Source organism: Tenrec ecaudatus, chromosome 8 (assembly GCF_050624435.1).
Source record: "Tenrec ecaudatus isolate mTenEca1 chromosome 8, mTenEca1.hap1, whole genome shotgun sequence".
Classification (NCBI taxonomy): Eukaryota; Metazoa; Chordata; class Mammalia; order Afrosoricida; family Tenrecidae; genus Tenrec; species Tenrec ecaudatus.
In genome coordinates this window covers 58757705-58780821 of record NC_134537.1, presented here as the reverse complement: position 1 = coordinate 58780821, position 23117 = coordinate 58757705, and the positions used below count along the sequence as shown (strand labels likewise).

Here is a 23117-nt window from a genome sequence, read left to right as displayed (position 1 = left end):
GCATGGGGTCGATATGAGTCCGAACCAATTCGATGGCACCTAACAATAACAATTCATAAGCTAATCACTCTAGTCTTAAATATGAGAAGAATTCAGACAAAGTATGGGATAAGACAAAAAAGGTGAGAAATATTTGAAAAAGAATTACATATGAAATGTTTTCCAAGGGAAGGAGTATATGTATGGACCTACAGGGGCTAGCTGGTTGTGTACTGAGCTACCAATCATCAAGTCAGTGGGTTGGCCCACCCGTCACTCTGCATCCTTTAAGGTTTGGAAACCCAATAGGGCCAGTTCTTCTCTGTCCCATAAGATGCGTATGAGTTAGAATCAATTAGATGGTCAAAGGTTTTTCTTTTTGGTATCAGAAATTATGCGATATATATAGACACTACAAGGTAGACAGTGCAAAACCAGAACATAGCTTTAAAATAGTGCAAAGTAAAAAATAAAAGTGAAATGAATATGGAAGGTGTCAGGGAAATTTAGAATGTCAAAAATAAATGACTTTGTAGCAATTTTTATAAATAAATGGAATATCTAATTTCTTCAAATTATGCAATAAGCATTTCAGCACACAGCCAGGTAAACGGCAGCCCCCGTGTGGCACACTGAACCTCTGGATTTCACCCACAGGAAGAGTGATGGGAAAATATTTAAACTAAAAGAAATGCTAATGGGCATTACTCCAAACAACCAAAGTTGTAATCTCAGAAAAACAACTTGTTAAAGATAGGGTCCAGTTGGATAGATGCTTTTCTCAGAGGTCCACAGATAATCTGTAGCTCTGTTGATTTTCCTCTACAAAAATAAACAGTGGTATCATCGCACAACATCTTTGTTTTATATTATCACAAGTCCTTTATAAACATCCATAAGGTGAGCAAGGAAGGTAGAACCAATGGTTGCAGTATGACTTCTACCTCCAGGTCCTCTTTGGGAATGACTTTCTCACTAATGACTTCTACCTCCAGGTCCTCTTTGGGAATGACTTTCTGACTAATGACTTTCTGGATCATGCAAGGGCAACGTGGTGAGCACTGAGGAATATGTTTCCTTTGTGTGGGAAACAGAGGGCTAGAGGACAAGGGAAGCCGAGGGATTCTTTCATGATGGGACAGAGGAAGTGTGCTGCTGAAGCATTCATCTACGCTCTTTGACAGGAGAGAATTCTATGCAATAGTCTTGGGCAGTGCACCACAGTTGGCCCTGTGAGCTGTCCGAGGTTCCAGGAGAGTCCAAATAATCTAAGTTCAACGGGGTTAGATAGGACAGCAGATGCCCAGGCCATAACATGCATAAAGGGGAAAGCCTTCATGGACTGGGTCACACTCTCATTTCCTCTTGCCTATCAAGTTGATGCTGACTCATAATGACCCTAAAGGACAAGGTAGAAATGTGACTTTCCGAGACGGCAGCTCTCCACAGCAGTACAAAGTTGCCGGTAGAAGTGCTGACCTCTCGGATGGCAGTGCAATGACCGACCATCATGCCACCAGGTCTCCACTGATTGTTTCTAGAGGTTGTTTAAAACAATGAGAATCCTGCTTTGACAAATTATAAAAGGATCAAAAGGGATAATAAATGATAAGTGTAAAATTTTACTAGATCTGTTTTATTTTATTATTGTTATTCGGGTTTTTTGTTTTGTTTTTGTATGTTTCTCTCTTTAGAAACTCCAGGATAGGTAAATCTACAGAGACAGTAAGTGGATTAGTAGTTTTGGGGGGATAAGGCAAGGGAGGTGCAGAGGGTGGGGGTGGGGTGGGAAGTTAATAACAATGAGTAAAAGGAAGAAGAAAATGTTCCCAAATTGACTATAGTGATTTCGTGACTTTTAAAAATACTTCAAATTATGGAACTGTGTGATATGTGAACTACATGTCAACAAAACTTTTTTTAAAATTTCTGCTTTATGGCTTTCAAATACCTGTAGGTGTAATCTCACAGTCCTTTTTACGTGAGCAACGAAACTCAAACTGAATTGTGAGCAAGAATGTTAGTTAAATCTCAATTTTGATCTTTTGAAAATTTAATGTAGAATATAACACTCGAACTACTATTCGATATTGATGTATAAATATATTTAATAAATATATAAAACGAACCATTGGTGCTTTCTACCTTGGTCTGACCCTGAAAGTAGTTTAGAGGGAAATTCTAAGGCATCGCATCGATCTTAAGTTGTCTCCCATGTTGTAAACCTATTATTTATACTAAGAATATTTACACAATTATTGTCTAATATGCTTACTTCGTTTAAAAATATATAGTATAATAACAGAAAAATGTGGTTAGTTGTGTAGTCTTATGAATGCTCATGATCATGATTTAATTATTTCTGGAATAACATTTTCTACAAGTACTTAGGCACATTCATTATTTGTTACTTTGAGTCAGATGATCTAAAATAATTACTAATTAAAAATAGCTAAGAGATCATGTTACCACTTATATCATTACAAGTATAAGCTAAAATGAAATTGGTCCACCTAAAATATTAGTCAGCAAAGTCTATCAACTAAAGCTGGTTATTAATATGTTTTAAAAGAGAAAAATTGAGGACAAGATTAACATTTAGACTTATACTTTTAATATGAAGCCAGAAATATAATTTAAAATATATAAGCCATGTGTCACTATTTTTCTTTCAAATGTACCCAAAAGCATCATGGGACTCAAATGCAATGACCAAGGAAGCAAATTACATCATGCTTGAAAAATACATTCTTTGTAAATCAGATATTATACTATAAAATTCTGGTTATCTTACATAACGGCAACTTTTCCTTAACTAAAATACTGTGGGAAAAGCGAACAGTTGTCAGAGTAATTCCCTCTTTTTTTCAGACCCTTACCTACTAAGGCGGAAGTTATGATTGAAAATGGATATATTTGCTTACCACGGGCCTGTGCACATCCCAGAATGCTCTTTCTTGGCTGTCGAGGATCTTTCTTTCAATTTTGTCTCTTTTCTTGTCTACTCTGTCAACAGTATAAAAATGAATAACAAAAAGTGTTAATTGCAGGGTTTTTCTGGGGGAACAAAAAGACCACGACTTCAAATAATCCTCCAAAGGGATCACAAGAACTCACTTTGCTTGTGCTTCTGCCTGCATAAAAATGAATTCCCACTTCCGGGCAAATGCTCGCTGAAGCCTGGCCAAGCTCTCCTGAAACACAGCACAGGTTATGATGTTATGGCGCGCTCATCTGAACTGCTGCCTTCTAGCTTGCCAATAGCATGCATTGGTCAGAAAAGTAAAGAATTTATCAAAGACTATAGACACTATACATACAATGAAACAAGTGTGTGTATCATCATTAAGCAACAATCATGCTAATCTTCTCTGTATCATTCCAATTTTTGTATATACACTGTTGAAGCAAGCACTGTGTACTAGTTTTGAATGGTAAGTCATGTTCTCTGAATACAGAGGTTTCTCATACTAACACTCTTAGAGGAAAAGGGTAAATCTATTAAAATACCATTTTTTTCAAATAATTGACCTTGGAAAGTAAAATTGAAAATTAAATATATCTCTGTAAAATACTAAAAATTACCAATATAACAGAAATGTTAAAATACTAATCCATGGATCCTTTTCTGCCCACTTCATAAACAATGTATTCCTCCTATGAATTAACCTGTCTGTGTAGTTTCCCACAATCAATGCAAATTCTGTCAGCTCTAAGGAACCAAGCCTGGTGCCTTCCTTCACCTCTGACTTAGAGTGATCATGTAGAACGGTCGTTCAGGGCTTCCAAAGCTGTAAATCCTTTGACAGTATCTGACACATCTTACTCCCATGGAAAGGTTAGTGGTTTCAAACTTCAGACTATTTGGTGTGCACTGAGCATATAATCACTGTGTCATCAGGGTTCATGTCCAAACAATATCCCAAATTCAATAAATCATAACATAATTATCTGAACAATTATAGAAGCTTAATTTGATTGTTGATGGTGAGCAACATGTTTTGCAAAATTCATTATCCTCATGAAAAATATCTTTAATCTCCTAAATTCAGATGTTAAGTAGTATCAGAATTTATTACAGTTAATTTAACATAAAAGTTAACATGTCTTCAGGAATTTTGTCAGGATAGGCTGGTGTATTTCTTCCATGTGGGCTTTGTTGATTCTTAGCTACATGGCCACCTGTTTATCTTTAAGCATTTAAGACACCAGATACTATATTTTTGATAGCAAGACACCCCCAGCTTTCTTCACCACATTTGCATGTGCATCTGTTGATAAGCAAATGGGGTGATTAAAGCTGATGGTGCCCAGCTATCAAAAGATATAGAGTCTGGGGTCTTAAAGGCTTGAAAATAAACAAGCGGCCATCTAACTGAGAAACAACAAAGCCCACATGGAAGAAGCACACCAGCCTGTGAGATCACCAGGCATCGAAGGGATCATGTTTCAGGCATCAAAGACCAAAAAACTCATAGCATTGTGAATGAGGGGGAATGCAGAGTGGGGACCCAGGGCCCATCTGTGGGCAATTGAACATCCCCTTGCAGGGGGGTCGTGGGGAGGAGACGAGCCAGTCAGGGTGAAGCGCAGCAATAATGAAACACACAATTTTCCTCTAGTTCTTGAATGCTTCCTCCCCCCACCTATAATGATCCCAATTCTACCTTACAAATCTGGCTGGACCAGAGGATGTACACAGGTATAGATAGAAACTGGAAACAGGGAATCCAGGACAGATAAACCCCCCAGGACCAGTGGTGAGAATGGTGATACCGGGAGGATGGAGGGAAGGTGAGGGATCAGGGAGAACAGATTACAATGATCTACATAGAACCTCCTCCCTGGGGCACGGACAGCGGAGAAGTGGGTGAAGGGAGACATCAGACAGGGTAAGATATGACCAAATAATAATAATTTATAAATAAACAAAGGTTCATGGGAGAGGGGGGAGAGGGAGGGAAAGGAAAAACTGAGGAGCTGATACCAAGGGCTCAAGTAGAAAGCAAATGTTTGAGAATGATGACGACAACAGATGTACAAAAGTACTTGACATGATGGATGGATGTGTGGATTGTGATAAGAGTTGTACATGTCCCCAATAAAGTGATTTAATTATTAAAAAAAGAGTTGTATGAGTCCCCAATACAATTATTAAAAAAAACATGTTCTCCCACTTTCTATTCTGAGCTTGTGTGTTTAAAATGTCACCATCTGAAATGTGAATGGTATACGGCATCACGGGTCTCACGTGTGTGCTGCTTTATTTAGTGGCAAGTCCTCAGCACTTACAGCTTCATAGTCTGCAAGCTCCAGCCTCGCTTTGTTTTGCATGGTTCTCTTGCAGAGGTAAACAGCTGAAAGGAAAACATAAACAAAGCAATCGTTCCTTTCATGCTTATTAACAGAGTCAACAGAAATTAAAATACAAAAATCAATATGTGTAGATATGTGTTCCCTTTATCCATGTTGTATATATTATCTTTCTCATACAAATAAATATTTAACTAGGTTGCATAACAGCTGAAATTAAAAAATGGTGGCATTCATATTGTCTTAAGTTTAGAAAATTATAAACATTTCTTAATTTTTATTGAAAAGTTGTCACAATTTTAACTTCTTCAAAATATGTTAGGGGAATGGATTTTTTTTAAAGTCCATGAATTTCCAGATAACATGTCTATTCTTGATGAATAAATATGCTCAATGGTACCCTTCAATATGAATTTTTATAAGGAGAATTATGTATGGAAGCCTTGCTATATCTGTTTTATGTTCACTGGACACTTCAATTTTTGATAATGAAGTCTAACTGATATCACTGAATGAAAATCTTACATATAGACTCTAAAACCATTGCAAACATGATAGCATTTAATTAGTGTATATATACTCTAAGATTGTCTTGGGGGTGGGTAAAGGCAGAGGAATGCACCAATCATACAATGATAATAACATTTTGAAAGACAGTAATGAGTCACTAACCTCAAGATCAGCAGTTCAAAACCACCAACCATTATTCAGGAGCAAATGAGGCTTTCTACTCCAATAAAAACGTATAGTCTCAGAAACCCAGAGGGCACGTCTACCCTGTGCTGTAGGATTGCTATGCATCTGAATTGACTCTATGGCTGTGGTAGTTAGGTTTTATGTTAATTTGAATTTGTATGAAAGTGTAGAGGTGCAATCCAACCTGTCAATCAGGTCACAGCCTGAGAGTGCCTCCTCTCCCCAGGGGTTAGAGATCCCCCCTTTAAAGGAGAAACAGAACTTCCTTCTCGCTCTCTCTGCCCCTCCATCTTCTTGCTTGCTGGAACTCTGCCTACCTCCAAGAGCAGCACCATGTGGACAACCAAACTAGAGAGATATTGTGCCTTGCCATGTTTCCATCAACCGTGGAGCAACGCAACTCTACCCACCAGCCTGTGAGCGTCCTGCATCCTACTTCATCTTTCTGCATCATTGGCTTGCAGCTAAGTGAGTCTGAAGAGGGCCGGCGTGGCTTCCCTTAGTCTGAGGGACTGGAGTTGGAATGGGCTGGGATGTCTTCTGGAGATAAGATTACGTCTTAATATAAAGTTATTTCTTATGCATAGATGAGTGTCATTGGTTTTGTTTGTCTAGAAAACTCAGCCTAATAGAGTGGCAATGAGTTTGATTTTTTAAATAGATACTAATAGCACAAATTGTATTTTTCTACAATCTGCTTTTGTAATTTTATTTTCTATTCAGAGAAGCAATATTCAGAAATCATATTTCAAATAATAAAATTTAGATGGGTGAATTCTCTAATCTACAGGTATTTACACTCACCTCTGAAGATAATTTTATTGTAGAGGCCACTGTGACTTTAATGAAATATTTTAAATGTTCTCAATGGTTCTTCAAGCAGATATCAGTCTGTATGCAATATCTCTTCCAGGTGTCTCTTTATGAGAGAAAGATCGAATCTTCTTAAAGTTAAATAATTTCAGCTTTCCAGTGGAATTGGTCTTTAAGTAGATCTCAAGCCTCCACCAAACTCTCTATCAGCCAGCCCTTCTCCACATATTACATTTGTCTCTTCTTGCTTTATTTGCTGTAGTCATTTCACGTTTGTTCTCAAAATCACCCCCTTGGGGGAAATATACTTTTACCCTTATTATATAAGCTCCTAAATATATGGAGGAATGTGTTTTGTTGTTTTTTTTTAACATGATACTGCACAAACAAGTTCTGTATGTTCTGTTTTAGGTGTCCTATTAAACAATGTTTTACTTTTCTTTATACAACAAACTAAAGGAGTGGATTAGAAGTGCCTGGCATATATAATTTTTTAATGTTAAAAAAGCTTTTGGGTCTATTTGAAGTCATAGCAACATAAGGAATACTAGAATAGAACTATGCGCCATATGACTTTCAAATTTAGGAGCCTTGGTGGTGCAGTGATTAGATGTTGGGCTGACATCCTCAAGGTCAGCAGTTTGAAGCCACTAGCAGCTCCAAGGGTATAAGACTGGACTTTCTATTCCCATTAACTGTTGCAGTTTAGGAAACACACAGGAGATCACTGAGTCAGCATTGAATTAATATAATCTTTTGGAAAAGACCACCAGGTCTTTTTGTCTGCAATTCTGCTAAGTGAGTTTGAAATGATAACCGTTCAGGCAGTGAAATCGGGGCCACCCATGAGCCTGAGTAGGATAAAGTAGCTGTTTAAAAAATTAATAACTCATTTGTTGAATAAGTGAATAAATGGATGAATAAATAGACTTTCAGACAAAGCTATTTGGTAGTTCAGTCAAGTGATAAAATCTCCCTAAATTTCTCTTTACTCCTTGGTAACAAGAACAAAGAGAAATAGTACAGGCCGGAGTCACAGCCACTGTTAGCCTCTAGCTATTGCTCTGGGTTGAATTTTGTCCCTCCAAATATATATTGATATCCTAGCACCAACATATATTAAACATATGATTTGAAAATAAGGGTTTCTTTGTTATGCTAATTACATTATACCCGTGTATGATCCTTTCTGAGTAATAGAAAGCACACAGGAAAAACAAGAGAGATTATGGAGACAGAGTGTGTTAGATTGGGTTTTCTAGAGAGAGAGGAAAAAGTGACACTTGTAAGTGTGTGCATATAGAAAGAGATTCGTGTTCCAAAAAGGCTTGCACAGTTCTAGAAGTAGGTAAATCCAATCTGGTTCAAGTCCTTAGGTCAGATGGAAGCCGAAGGCTCCTCCTGACTCATAGCTGCAAGAGCTGAATAACAGTAAGTAGGAAGATGAAGCAGGAGGGACAGAGGGGAATGGATGCAGAATGGAATAAATCTGAGATCCATTGAATAAAACTAAGGCGTTCTGCTGAATGCTTCTGAGAGAGGCAGGCGACACAAGAGGAGATTGAGGAATTGGCCACACGAGACACAGGATCCAGATCCAGTAGAAGACAAAGGAGCAAGAGAGAACTCATTTCTGTCCAGAGATTATCTTATACAAAAGACCAAACCCCTAAGGAAGTTTCATCAAGCTGCAAACTGATTAATAGGTTGAATCCACGCCTACTTTCACCCATATTTGTCCAGTTGACATAAAACCTAACCATCACAGACCAGCCCTTGTCAACTTGACACCTCTACACAACCCTTTAACTATATATAATCTCCAGACAATAAAATCACATTTTACCTAACATAATGATTGACACATGTACAGCGAACTAAGCAACATATTAACCCCATTTTATCTTATATTGTATAAGTAAACAAAGAAAATTTATATCATGCTTACATACAAAAAAGAATTACTCATAACAATTAAAGTCCTCCTTTCTGCAGCTGACATATGGCCATATTTGGTATTTAGAACTACCTTCTTCCAGTACCCATTCCATATTTCCATTGTCTCAGCAAGTACCTTGCTGGATTGTAGTTCTTTGCCTGGAGTGATAACCCAAACATTCATTCCTGATAAGGCTGGCCTATTAGTAGTCATGTCAAAACTTGGGTACTGTACTTTACCATTAAATTCTATCAGTAGAAGGCAAAGAGCAAGAGTGATCAGCTTTGATCTGGTTCTCTCTCTCTCTCTCTCTCTCTCTCTCTCTCTCTCTCTCTCTCTCTCTCTCTCTCTCTCATATACAAAAGGTGTGGTGGTTACATAATCTGGTGTCAATTTGGGATTTGAGAGGATTAAGAGGGAAGGGGTGGAGTCAAGTCTGTCAATTGGATCACAGCCAATGAGGCCTCTGTGTGGGCATGCTTTTCTCCTGAGAATTCTAGGAAATCTGTTTGTTTGTTTTTTTCTCCTTCGAGGTGGGAGAGACTCTCTGCTCACTCCCTTGGGGACACTAATGACAATATACATGAGAGATGCTTTACTGGTAAGACACTTCTCTCTGCTAACTCCCTGTGAGTTATCCCTGAAGAAAAGACACATGGCGACCCTTGCCAGCGCTGAGATGCTTACAACGCCACTGGATCCAAAGATTTTTTACCCACTGGCCTGTGATAATCCTGCACTTGGCGTCATTGCATGTGTTCTGTGAGTCTGAAGAGGACTTTATAGATTGGTATCGGACTTATGGGTTTGATCTGGACTGGGTTGGGATGCTTTAATGTACAATTACCCTTTACATAAAAATATCTCTTACACACATGAGTGTCTATGAATTTGTTTCTCTAGTCTACCCAGACTAACACAAAAGCTAAACCCCAAGGAAGTGTCATTATCTTGAGCACACATTGATAGCTTGAGTTCCACCCTACTGCTGTCCAGAAGTGTCTAGTTGGCATAATCCTAATCATCAATGGCTACCTCTTGACAACCTGTACCCAACTCTTTGTCATTCATAACCTCCAAACAAAGACAACAATAAAATCACACCTGTGTCCAACTTGATACAAGTAACACACACACACCTGAATCACACTAAACCCATTTTCATCTTTTTTAATAAGTGAACAAAACAAAAATATTTGATGTCTACATATAAATAAAAATGACTCATAATCACTGCAGTCCTCCTTTCTGCTGCTGCCCACGTGGCCAGAGCTGGGATTTAGAAGTGCCTTTTCCACTATCCATTCCCTATTTCCTTTGCCCACAACAAGTCCCTCAGTGTGTCATGCTTCTTTGACGTGCTGGGCTACATAAACAATTCCTCAAGAGTATGGGCTATTGGGAGTAATGTGAAAGTTGGTGTAATTTACCATTGATTTTAATCACACGATATGATAGTACTAAGAGAAGACCTAAGGAATCTCCTGGACATCAGACATTTTCTGCTTTTCCTCCATTATTCAATACTAATCCAATTTCCCCTTGGTGATCAGGAACAATCACACCACTAGATACAGTAATACCCTTCTTTGCCTGTTGATCCAGGGACATGAGGGGCCCCAAGTGGCCAAAGGCATTCTTAAGTTCCAGTTCAATGGAATCAGTGCTGGGTCTCCAAGTGAAAGTACTCCTCACTTTGGAACTAAGGTCTTCAGACACAAAGTGCAGAGGGTTGCAGGAACAGGGGGAAAAAAGTGATACAAGGGTGTTTGGTGCTCTTGAATCAGTTTCAACCCGCAGCGACCTCTGTACAACAGAATTCGACACTGCCTTGTCCTGTGCCACACGCACAATTGTTCCCGTGCTTGCGCCTGAAGGGCTGTCCTCTGTTTTTGCTGCCCTTCTACTTTAGCAAACATGAAATTCTTCTTCAGGGACAAGTTTCTCCTGACTTCATGGCCAAAGTATGCAAGACGAAGGCTTGCCATCCTTGCCTCTAAGGAGCATTGTGGGTAAGTAGAGGAATAGTGAATAATGTCTTTCCCATTTCCACCCCTTGGTTCCTGAATCCTCAATTCTGGCTACTGGAGAAACAGCATCATATAGTTTATGGTTCTTTAAGGTCTAGACTCTTGGAAGAACACTGCCCCAACCCTCTGCAAAGTGTTGTCACCAAGCAGACACTGTAAGTGTGTCTTTAGAAGTACATTCCATCATTTTATCAAGCCAGCTGCTTCCAGATGCCAGAGAAAATTAAAAGGCCAATGAATGGCATGCAAGTAGGCCTACTGCTCACTTCATTTGTTGGGAAGTGAGTCGCTTGTTTTAAGAGGTGATTCTGAGCAGGCCATCAAGTCGGTGACTGAGAAAATCTGTTATGACCACAAATGGTAGTTTTGGCAGAAGAATTGCATGCAGTGACAGTCAATCCATAGCCAGAGTAAGATGCTTATTACAGTAATAACAAAATGCCATCCTTTTCAAGAAGGAAGTGGTCTTAGGTCATCAACCTGGCACCCATTGCTGGTTGATCACTTCAGGGAATGATCACCTCATCTTGGACTTACTGGTGGTCTCTGCTGCTGGCGTTTGGGGAACTCAGCAGTGGCATTAGCCAAGTCAACCTTGGTGACTTGCAGAACCCACACGTAACTTCCATCCCTGCCAACATGGCCACTTTGATCCTGTTGCCACTGGACAAAGACAAGAGTGGCTGGGGAAAGAGGTTGACTGGTTTCCACAAAATGTGTCACCCTATGCATTCACATGACACACAACTATCTGCAAGTTTTGGCCCATTCAGAGAAGTCTATCCAAATCTCTCTTCTCCATACCTCCTTGTCACCAATTTTCCAGTCATAATCCTTCCAAATGCCTGATCATCTAACCAAGCCATTGGCCACAGACCACATTTGGACATTTGACTTTCTAAGCAAACGGAATAATAAAGTGTACTGCTTGAGGTTCTGTCCATTAGGGCTCTTTCCCTTTACTACTGTCCTTCAGAGACATTCCACCAGGGGCCATCATGTCGCTGCTGTCATCGTTCAAGAGGGAATTGCTATTATTCTGACCCATCAGTAAACCAAGCACACGCGTTCTTTTCCTCTGCAAGCTGCTTGTATCCAAAGGTTGGGCTCTAGCGCAATCTTGTCGATCCCACTTTCATTTAATGCTGTGCATTTCCAACGTTATGGCTCTTTGGGTCAGTTAACTCCCAGTTCAAGTGTGCCTCCATCTCAGTTGTTGGAGGGGCCAGAGGCATTAACTTATTTTCCACTTTTGAAGTGATATATTGCCATATCCGACAGCACCGGACCACTAGAAATTTCACTGAGGTGAGAAGTTTCTGAGTTTTTGTCACGTTAATTTTATACTCTCAAACATTAGGATATTTTACTAATAAGTTTAAAGTCATTTATACTTCTTCATTACTAGGTCTCATCAGTCATCAATATAATGGAACAAGATGATATTTTGTGGAAGAGAAAGTCGATCAAATTCCCTGCAGATTATATTTTGGCATAGTCCTGGAGAGTTTGCATAATCCAGAGGGAGAGTTATCAAAGTGTATTGTTGACCTTGCCAACTGAAGGAAAATTGTATCTGGTGATCCTTCAACACTGAAATTGAGAAAAAGGTACTGGCCAAATCAAGAGTGGCCTATTAGCTTTAAGGGGAAGTATTTATTAGGTCAAGCAACAAAACCACATCTGGAATAGCAGTTACAATTGAAGTCACCACCTGGTTACATTTACTATAATCCACTTTAATTCACCAAGGTCCATCTGAGAAGACAACTAAGCCTAAATGGGAGAAGCACACCAAAATTCATGATCCACGGATGGTAAATTATATAATCCAAAGCTGAAGGAGAGAATAGTATCAGAGCTTAAATTGTGAGATTCTGGTTTACAGAAGACTATGGAAGCCCCAAATACAGTTACTATATCTACACATGGAATAAGCCTTCAGTGATTTCCCTCTAACCACAATTGAGGGTTGAGGAAAACCTGGTTACCAGGCCGGGAGTATTGGAGAGATGACTAAAGTAGATCAAAAGATAAATCTGACGTGAATGGGTAAAACATTGTCACTTGATCTCTTTTCTGATACAGTTTAGGCTTAATCTGGCTTTTAATTTTTTTCCCCATATAGGGGTTTACCTTTGTTGTATTTTTTCCATTGTGGGTAGTCTTCTTAAATCTTTGCTATGTGTTTGTTTGTTTTTTTCCTGCTTTTGGAACATGGAAAACCCAGGATCAATTAACCTATAGAGACAACAAATAGAATAAGGATTCCTGGGAGCTATTTTGGGGGCGAAGTGGGGGGATACGGGGGGAGCTCTTATCAAGTAGTTCAAGAAGGAAGAAAATGTTTTGAAACTGATTTTTGGTAGCAATTTTATAAAACTGCTTGACATAATTGGACCATGGAATGATATGATGCCTGGATTAGTTCCTGATAAAATGGTTTTGGGAAAAAAAAAGGTGGCTCTTTGAAAAGATTAGCAAAATTGATAAACCACTGGAAAACATAACAAGGAGAGGAATGAGAAAAATGATGTGAATGAAAAATTAAATGGATATTACAAAAGAACCAAATGAGATTTTAAAAATCACAGATTTATGAAAAATTATACTCAACACATTTGAAAACCCAGAAGTGTATGAATTCCTAGAAATTCATTATTTACCTAAATTAGCACAGAATGATGCAGAAAATCTCAATAAATCTATAACACGAGAAGAAACAGATCTAGTCATTAAAAAACCAAAGCAAGAACTTCCCAACCACAAAAACCCAGGTCCAAATGATTTCAATGGGAATTCTATCAAACATTAGAGAAGACTTAATACTAATTATATACATAATTTAATATATGCTATTGTACAATATAGAAACAGACAATATACTACCAAATTCATTTTATAAAGCAACTATAACTTTGATACGTAAAACAGGCAAAGAGCAACAGAATCAAAAACCATAGGCCAATATTTCTAATGAGCATAGAAGCTGAGATTTTAAATTATATCCCAGCCAACATAATTCAAGAAAGTATCAAAAATAAAAATCACTCAAAAAAAACAGCACTATCAAGTGGGTTCATACCAAATATGCTAGGACGGCTGAATATTGGAAAAATGATCAGTGAAATTGACCACATAAACAAAATGTAAAAACATTATCATATCTATGCAGAAAAGATATTTGATAAAATTTAATATCCTGATAAAAACAGATTTTTAAAAAGGGATAGAAGAGAAGTGTCACAATATAATAAAATTTATATATGTGAAACCAGTGGCCTGTATTTCATTCAATCCACAGAAATTGAATGCATTCCCCTTTCAAATGGAAACTGAACACAGTTGCTTTCATCACTATTTTTATTTAATATAGCCCAAGAAGTTTTAGCTAGAGCCATATTAAAATAATATTAAAGGTATCCACATAGGTGCTGAATAAATAATAATCTCTTTATTTGCAGATAACATCATCATAGGTATAGAAAAATCTCAAAGATTCAATTAACAAAATGCTCCAACTAATTGAAAAATATAATCCACAAACAGAAATCAGTTGGATTCTTGTATATTAAAGATGACGATAGTGCAAAAGGCATTAAATGAAAAATACCATTTAAAATAACTATACACCAAAAATGTTTAAATAAAGCTTAACAAAGAAACAAAAAAGGCATACAAGGAAAACTACAAAATGCTCTTTCAAAAAACCAAAAGAAACTTACGCAAATGGAACAAGGTACCATGTTCCCGGATTGGCAGACTAAACATTGCCAAAATGTCAATATTACCAAAAACACTTTACAAATTCAATGCAATTCAAACCAAATCCAATCACAATTCTCCAAACAAATGGAAAAACTAATCATCAAATTTATATGGAAGGAAAGAAACCTAGGATAAATAAAGCACCAATAAAATAATTTTTTAAAGTGGAGTCCTTTCATCCTCAGACTGTAAAGCCTCTTATATAGCCATAAAAATCAAATCAGGTTGGTACAATGATAGAGATCAAAATCAATGTATTAAAATTAAAAATGCAGAAATACAGCCAAGGATTTATAGACCCCGATCTTTGATAAAGTTCTAAAACACTAAGTGGAAAATAGATAGCCTTTTCAACAAATGGCGCTGGAAAAACTAGATTCTCTCCCTGCAGAAGAATAAGACCCATACCTCCCACCATGTACAAAAACAAACCCAAGATAGATAAAAGACATAGCTATTAACTACACAATTTTAAGGATCATCAATAACAAAAATAGGAATAAGCTTAAGAATGCTAATATAAGCCAGAAACACATGATCAAACATAGTAAAAACTGTCCACACTATAGTAAACCAAAGAAAGAACTAGAACCTACTAAAATATGACATATATACACATCAGAAGACTTCATCAAAGAGTTAACTGAGAATGCACATATAGAGAAAATATTTAGAAATAATATATTACATAAAGATCTAATCTCCATTGTATAGAAATCTACAACATCCAAACAAGAAAAAATACAAATAACCAAATTTAAAAATGGGTACAAGACATGAATAGACCATTTACCAAAGGCAATATTCAAGTGGCCAACAACTTATTGATTTTCAATAAGAGAAATAAAAATTAAAATAACAATGAGATAGCACTTCACACCAACACATTTAGCAAGTTCATCTAAACAAAAGAGAATGCACGCTGGAGAGGAGTCAGAGACACTGGAATGGCTTAAATCACAGCAGGACTGCAGAATTGTACAGCTACTATGGAAATCAGCATGAATTTCTGAAACAGATGCAAATACAAGCACCTTCCGACCCAGCAGTCTCGTCCCTGGGGATACTCCCTAAACAAATAAAGAATACAGCACAGACAGACATATGCACAATTATGTCTATTGCAGCAATTTCCATAATAATAAAACATGGAAACATCCTAAAATATTACTGAGAAACGGATACACAAATCATGGTATATCCCATGGAATATTATACATTTTAAAAACTGACAATTCTCTTAAACACTGCAGGACACGCAAACAACTAGAAAACATTATGTTTAGCAAACATAGTCTATCTTGCAAAGATAAATATTTAGTAATACCATTATTATTACCAAAAAATGCAAAGTAAACAATGGTGTATACACCAAAAGATAAGACTTTGATGACTACAGGGACGCGGGGACAGGAGCAGGAATGGGGAAAGGAGAACAAGATGTTGAGGAAGCTATTGGGGTGGGGAAGAAAGATAACCATATACAGGGAGGGTTTAACAGGATATGATGGGGTACCCCCACAGAAATTTACTTGGGGGGGTAAGAAAACAACCTTATCACGTTCAAAGTACTCTCTATTCCACTTAATACACTTGTCAAACCTTCAATTCCATTCTTGGAAACATTTTTCAAACTCAGCTGTTTAGATGGCTGACAGCACCTCCCTCGTTTTTTTCTTCACCTTTTCTACTTCTTCAAATCGCTGTCCTTTCATGGCCCTCTTCATTTCGTAAACAAAAAGAAGTTGCATGGAGCGACGTCAGGTTTGTGAGGTATGTGGAGCAAAGAGAGGCATGCTATATATTGCCCCCAAACTGGCACACTGAGATGGCTGCATGAGCAGGTGCATTGTCATGGTGGCAAAACCAGTCCCCTGTCTGCCACAAATCAGACTCTTTTTTGTCACACACTGTTATGCAATCTTTTCAGAACCTCTAAATAGAATTCTTGACGAACACTCTGACCTGGAGGAACAAACTCCAAATGCACGGCAAGTCGACATTTTCACCCATTTGGGAGGTTGATGGACGTCCAGAATAAGCTTTGGCATTAATCAATATTTCACCATTTTTGAAATGAGAAAAACACTTACATACTTGAATTCTTCCAAAGCATTGTCTGAGAAAGCTGTGTTCAGCATCACAACAGTTTATGTGGCGTTTTTCCTAAGCAGGACACAAAATTTCCCAGCCATTATGCTGTTCTCTTAAATCAGCCATCACAAAAAAAGAAGTTTAAGTGAAACTGCTTTTATGAAAAAATTCACTGTGACCAGAGAGAACATTCCCAGGTGATGCCATGGGGTGCACCAACTCAGAGTGAGTTGCTTGATGTTTGCTAGTGGGGAAAAGTGTACTAAGAAAGCTCTGCTCCACCCAGTGCAATTCTGAGGGTTTGCAGGGATGGTAACCCCTCGTATTGTTGATTTCCCTTCTTGAGGCAGGCTGTGTGTTTCCTTAAAAACAAACAAAAATCTCTCTAGATTTTAAATTTTTATTATTTATTTATTCAGATTTTAAAATGTTTATTCCTTAAGCCTAACTAGTTGTCTAAATGAAAAAGAAGGGAAAGTAAAACTGCAACAGACTTGTTCTCTTTGGTGACAAACAAATCCATTTCAAACGAACAACAAAATTAAGTAAGCAATTTTAACGGTTTCCGCTTGGCTTTTGCTAACATAGCAGGACTTAATCCTCCCTTAGGGGATCTAATATAAAGAGTCCGCAGTTGATGAGTATGTCTATTGCAAAAATGCATTCTGGAACTGGGGAAATTAATACAGGATGGCTTCAGGGTCTCCCTCGATCTACTGGGAGATGAACCTGATCTAAGACTTCATTGATAACTTGATTTCATGCTCTCACTCAGATAGGGAGGCCTTCAAATCCTGAGATTTATGTGAATTTAGAGCCAGTTTCCAAAAAAAAAAGAGTCTGATTATTTCTTTTTCTTCAGTGAACAACTACTCTTTTGAAATGCTACAGATTCCAATGGGGAGGATTGGGAGAAACACCCACAGTATACATCTTCAGTGTTATACTGGGGTCCTTCCTGACCTCCTTTTCTATCAAGGGGTCGATAATCTGGATCTCAAGGCTAGTGATTGAGGGAGAGGTGTGATTCTCCATTCTAGAGATTCAAGGTCGATTGGTGTTCATTGCTGTTGAGTTTCTCTGCTTGTATAAGTCAAGGAAATAGTTAGCAGGTATAGTAGTTAGATGATTTTATGTCAACTTGAAGATTATGAAAGTGTAGGGGTGGGATCCCACCTGCCACAGTCTGCTGATGCCTCCTTGAGAGTGTGAATCCTCTTATGATCTAGGAAAACTAGAACCTTCTCTCTCTTTCTGCCTTTCAACTTCATGCTTGCTGGAACTCTGCAACTGACCCAGAGAGCTGCCAATACCCTGCCATATTTTCATCAACATAACTCAGCGCCCATTGGCCCATGATCTTCCTGCATTCTGCATCATTGCATGGACTTGCTTTTATTATAGGTAATTACTTATTGATATACAGTATATCAAGTAGAGTTAATATATAAAGAATATGAAGTCAGGATTTTCTGATGGCAACTTTAAATCTACTGCCTATTACAGTAACCATGCACACTTTGTCTCTGTCCATTGACTGCTGCTATTTATTTGGCCCCTACACCCTTGGAGCCCAATCAGCTCCATCACAGGCAACTGTCTTAATTCAATTAGGGCAGTTCCCACTGTGAAGCCTGCCTAGCATAAGAGCAAGCACAGGAGACTTCAGAGATGCTGAGGTTCCCTTCATAATTGTTTTCTTACTGTTTTGGTAAAAGGTGCACCCTAAACGTACCCCCTTTGTGTTTTATGGGTATACCCCCAATAAATCCACTGGACTATGTCAATTTCCCTAGGCCTTTGGATATTTCCTCCAATTGTATACAAAGTAAGTCTGGCGCTTCATGCTGACTTAGTGTAGGCTCTCTTGAAATCCACGTGTTTGTGAACCAACCATAGAAACTATTAGACCAGTGGTTCTCAACCTGTGGGCCGTGACCCACAGGGGTTGCTTAAGACCATCAGAAAACACATATTTTTAATGGTCTTAGGAATTGAGACACCACTCCTTTAGCCATCTCCAGGTGCGTCCACTCACATGCAGATATACCCACATATGAGTACCCAATTTGAAGACTGTAACTCATGCTACACCATGCTTCAAGACAAAATTTCATTTGTAATTAAAATAAATATTTCACAATATATAATTACATAGTGTTTTGTGATGAATCACTATGCTTTAATTATATTCAATTTGTGACAATGAAGTTATTAAGAATTGGTTATGTCTTGCTATAAGACTCTTTTTGAATTCTGAAAAGTAAGGATCTACTTTGAGGACTAAGTTGTCCTTTACCCAAGATAGCAGTTTCACTTTCCTCATATGCATGTGGAAGTTGGACATCAAATAAGGAAGTTGGAAGAAGTACTGATGTGTTTGAATGAAGGTACTGGTGAAGAGTATTTAAAGTACATGGAAATGTCACCCATTCTGAAGACTGTAATGGTTGATCTTCATCAGCAAGTGCCTCAATTCCTCCTCGCGTGTAAGAAGAAAGGCTGTGTCATCTGTATACACCAGGAGGTAAGCCTCCCTCCAATCCCATGTCACATTCATCTTCATATAATCCAGCTTCTCTGATAGTTGTTCAGTATACGGATTGAATAAGTATAAGGTGTAAGAAGATGTACCGTGAAACAACCTTTCCTGATTTAAGACATGTAGAATTCCTGTTTGTTCTCACAACTGCCTCTTGATTCATTTACTATTTCCAAATAAATGCAATGAAGTGCTCTGGAATTCTCATTCTCTCAAATGTAGTTATAGTTTATTGTGGCTCCCGCAGTTGAATGCCTTCGGATGGGCAATAAACATACTTATGGTTTCTCTGCTTTCAGCTAAGGTCCATATAGTATCAGCAATGGTAGAATATCAGCCCTGGGTCCTCTTCTCTTCTGAATCTGGTAGCTTCCTGTCAGTGTACTGCTCTAATTGCTGCTGGATGGTCTTCAGCAATATTTGATTGCAATACGATGTCAGTGATAAATAGTCTGAGCATTCTGTTGGATGACCTTTCTTTGGAATAGGTACAAATGTTTATCTCTTCTAGATTGTTAGCCAAGTAGCTGTCTTTGAAATTTTTCTGGCATAGCTGAGTGAGTACTTCTGGTGCTTCATCAGTTTGTTGAAACATTTCAGTTGGTATTCCATCAATTCCTAGAATCTTGTTTTTGGCTAATGCATTCAGTGCAGCTTAAAGGTTTTCCTTTGGTACCATTGGTTCTTGCTCATAGGTTCTCTCTTGAGATGTCTTAATGTTGACTACTTCTTTTCAATACAGTGACTCTGTGTATTCTTTATATTGTCTTTTTAAAAAAATCATTTTATTGGGAGCTCTTACAACTCATTACAATCCATATATCATCTGTATCTGACATATTAGGACAAATATCGCCATCGTTCTTTTCTATACATTTATTTTTTATTGAGCCCTTGGGTTCAGCTCCTCCTTTTTTACCTGCCCCCCCAACCCTCATGGCCCCTTGATAGATTATAGATTGTTACTTTTTTCAAATCTCATACTGACTGCTGTCTCCATTCCCTTCTGGTTTCTGCTGTTCTTCCCCTTGGATGGGGGAGTGTGGCTATGTGCCATTCATTGGGTTCAATACCTCCTGCTTCCCACCTCTCCCCACCTTCCATCTACCCTCTACCCTTTTGGTATCACTATTCCAAATTCCTGGGTCCCCTGTGCCATGAGTTTTATCTCTTGCCTGTACCTATGAACACGTTTCCATCTAGTCCTGTGTGGGAAGCAGCATTGGAGTCATGAGAGTGGGGGGTGAGGAAACCTCATGGGATCAGAGGTATATTGCATGATCCATCGGTGCTCTACTGTACCCTGATTGACTCATCCCTACCCTGCGACTCCTCTATGGGGGGATGTCTCATTATCCAAAGATTGGCTTTGGGTTTCTGCGCCAATACCCCCATTCTCACCAAATACATTTATGTTTGTTTGTTGTGATATATCTTCCTTCAATGCTTCCTTCATCATTTGACATTTTGCCTATAGAATCTTTCAATCTTGCAACTTGAGGCTTGAAGTTTTCTTAAATTCTTTCAGATTAACATACCCTGAGTATGTTTTTCTTTTCTGGGTTTCTAACTGTTGGTTTTGTACATTTTATTATAACATTTTACTTTGTCTTCTTGAGCTGCCCTTTGAAATTTTCTATTCAGATATTTGACTTCATTATTTCTCAGATTGCTTTAGCTACTCTATGATTAAGAGCAAGTTTTGGGATTGCTAACTATAAGGTCAGTAGTTTGAAATTCCATGGGAGAAAGATGATGCTTTATATTACCATAAAAAGTTAGTCTCTAAAACTCACAGGGGCAGTTCTACCCTGGCCTGTGAAAAGGCATTAACTAATGTTTAGCAATTAGACTTTCAATCTTTATGTGTTCCATTTCATTTTTTACCCCTTCCAATTTTACTAGATTCATACTTAGTAAATTCCAAGTTTCAAGTATTAGATTTTGCATGTTTCTTCTTATCTTCATTTGCCTACCAGCAAACTAAGTTTTACAAAATAATCAGAAAACAACAGCAAGAACGTGATAGATACACAATCTGTTGTCAATCTGATAGAATTAAGAGTGAAGGAATGGAGTTTAGCTTATCAGTCAGGTTGCAGCTTGATTTACAGGTGCTAAGGAGATAAAGAGTTCACTGGCGGTGGGATACATACTCACTCCTATGACACCGGCCTCTGAGAAGCCGCATGGAGCTACCCTGATTCAACCAGAACTCTGGGAACTGGAAGAACCACCTGGAGATCCACACACGTGCTGAGAGGCTTCTAACACCACTGAATCCATAAGACGTTCACTGACTGGCCTGTGATCTTCCTGCATACATCATCATTGCATGGCTGTGTTCGTCTGAAGACAAATTTATGGGCTAGTATCAACATATGGGGTAATATCAGACTTAAGGACTTGACCTGGATGGGGCTGGGATGTTTTCTCAATACTCAATTCCTCTTGTATTCAAAGATCTTTCTTACACACATATAAGTGTCACACATATAAGTGTCTATTAATTTGCTTCTCTAGTCTAGACAGAATAACAAAAAGAGAGTGGGAAGCCTTAGGAAGAAATATTTCTTGGCTTATATATTAGCTTCTGTAACAAGAGCTTGACACTTCAAATGCCCCAAGAAACCATAGCCAAGGTCAATTCCTTAAACTGTAGCCTGACAGAATGTGTTCCATAACAATGATATAGTGTCATTATATTCTGAAATATTCTGATCATTGAATAATAAGTCTGACCCATGTCCTAAAATTGCCTCTTCCCTGAATTAGCATAGTTACTTTTTTCTATGTTCTTCCATTGCATTGTCACTTGAGAAAAGCCACCTGCTTATCTTAGTCAATTAATTAATAAATTAAGAATACTTTCTTTATCCAAAGATTTGAAGTAAGAGTACTTGTTAACCAATCCAAACCCCCAAATGTGTAATTTTCAAAACAAGCAAACTGCTCCCCTGGGGCAATGTGAAATAGGGTTTATTAAGTGTTTCAGTGCTTCCAAATTCATAGGGTCATTGCAAGCAAAGACATTACACTAAAATTTGGAATTCACAAACCAAAATTAGATGGTTCATAGAATGTATTGAGGTTTCTAATTCAGAGTTGACTTAGAAGCCTGTCACTTAACACTTGGCAATGCTACAAAGATATGAATGCTCATGTACAGAGAACTGGTATCCCTATAGCTTTAATACATATTTTCAATGAACTCAGTGATAGAAAAGCAGTAAGACTACAACTTGTTAGCAGCAGAAAACTTGCAAGTCTGGGAAAAACAAGTCAGGTCCACCAACTTCTGACTCTCACAAGTTTATCTGGATACTCATAAATATAATATACTCATATGTGTATGAATATTCTAGACAAGCAGTGAATTCTCACTGATATTTTAGGTCTATGTTTTTTGTTATGCTTTTAAGGACAAGTTTTTTATTAAAACTAATTTTATAGAATACTTAACAAAATAAATTACAATACTAATACTATTCTTCATAAAGATAGATATTGAAATATGTGAAACTAATATGGATTTTCTTTTTTATTAAGGGAATGATATGAGAATCAATAATTTTCAAAAATTAAGATATCAGGCTTCTTTAACTTGGCTGAGTCACTGAAGATGTCTAAAAATTTAATTGTCCCCAGATCAAATGTAATTTCTAATGATGATGAGATATTCCTGGTAAGAAACAATGCTTTCTTTTTCTTCCTTGATTCGTCTTTGATCTTGTTCCAGGACACATCAATTTAGAAACACTCATTGCTTACGAGTGCTTTGGGAAACAAATTCGGTAACAATACTTGCTAATTATGTATTTTACAAGTTTATGGTAGAAGATTAAGTTTAGAAACATGTTTATGTCTCCCTTAATAGGTCCTGATTTGTAAAGTGCAGTCTGATTTTGTGCCTATGCCCTTTGGCCATACCCCACTATGTCGG

At 37.8% G+C, this 23117-nt stretch overlaps 1 protein-coding gene and 1 non-coding gene across 2 annotated transcripts in view; both read right to left on the bottom strand.

Moving 5' to 3' along the window:
• Positions 1 to 23117, bottom strand: part of RGS7 (regulator of G protein signaling 7) — a 348752-nt gene that overhangs the window by 89787 nt on the left and 235848 nt on the right. The window contains exons 6-8 of the mRNA XM_075555677.1: positions 5272 to 5336; positions 3097 to 3173; positions 2904 to 2985 (exon numbers count right to left, since the gene is read on the bottom strand). Of these exons, the coding sequence (XP_075411792.1) occupies positions 2904 to 2985; positions 3097 to 3173; positions 5272 to 5336 (224 nt within the window). The remainder of the gene's footprint in view (positions 1 to 2903; positions 2986 to 3096; positions 3174 to 5271; positions 5337 to 23117) is intronic.
• LOC142455744 (U6 spliceosomal RNA) lies at positions 3288 to 3392 on the bottom strand. Its single transcript, XR_012785884.1, has one exon. It is a non-coding gene; the product is annotated as a U6 spliceosomal RNA (small nuclear RNA).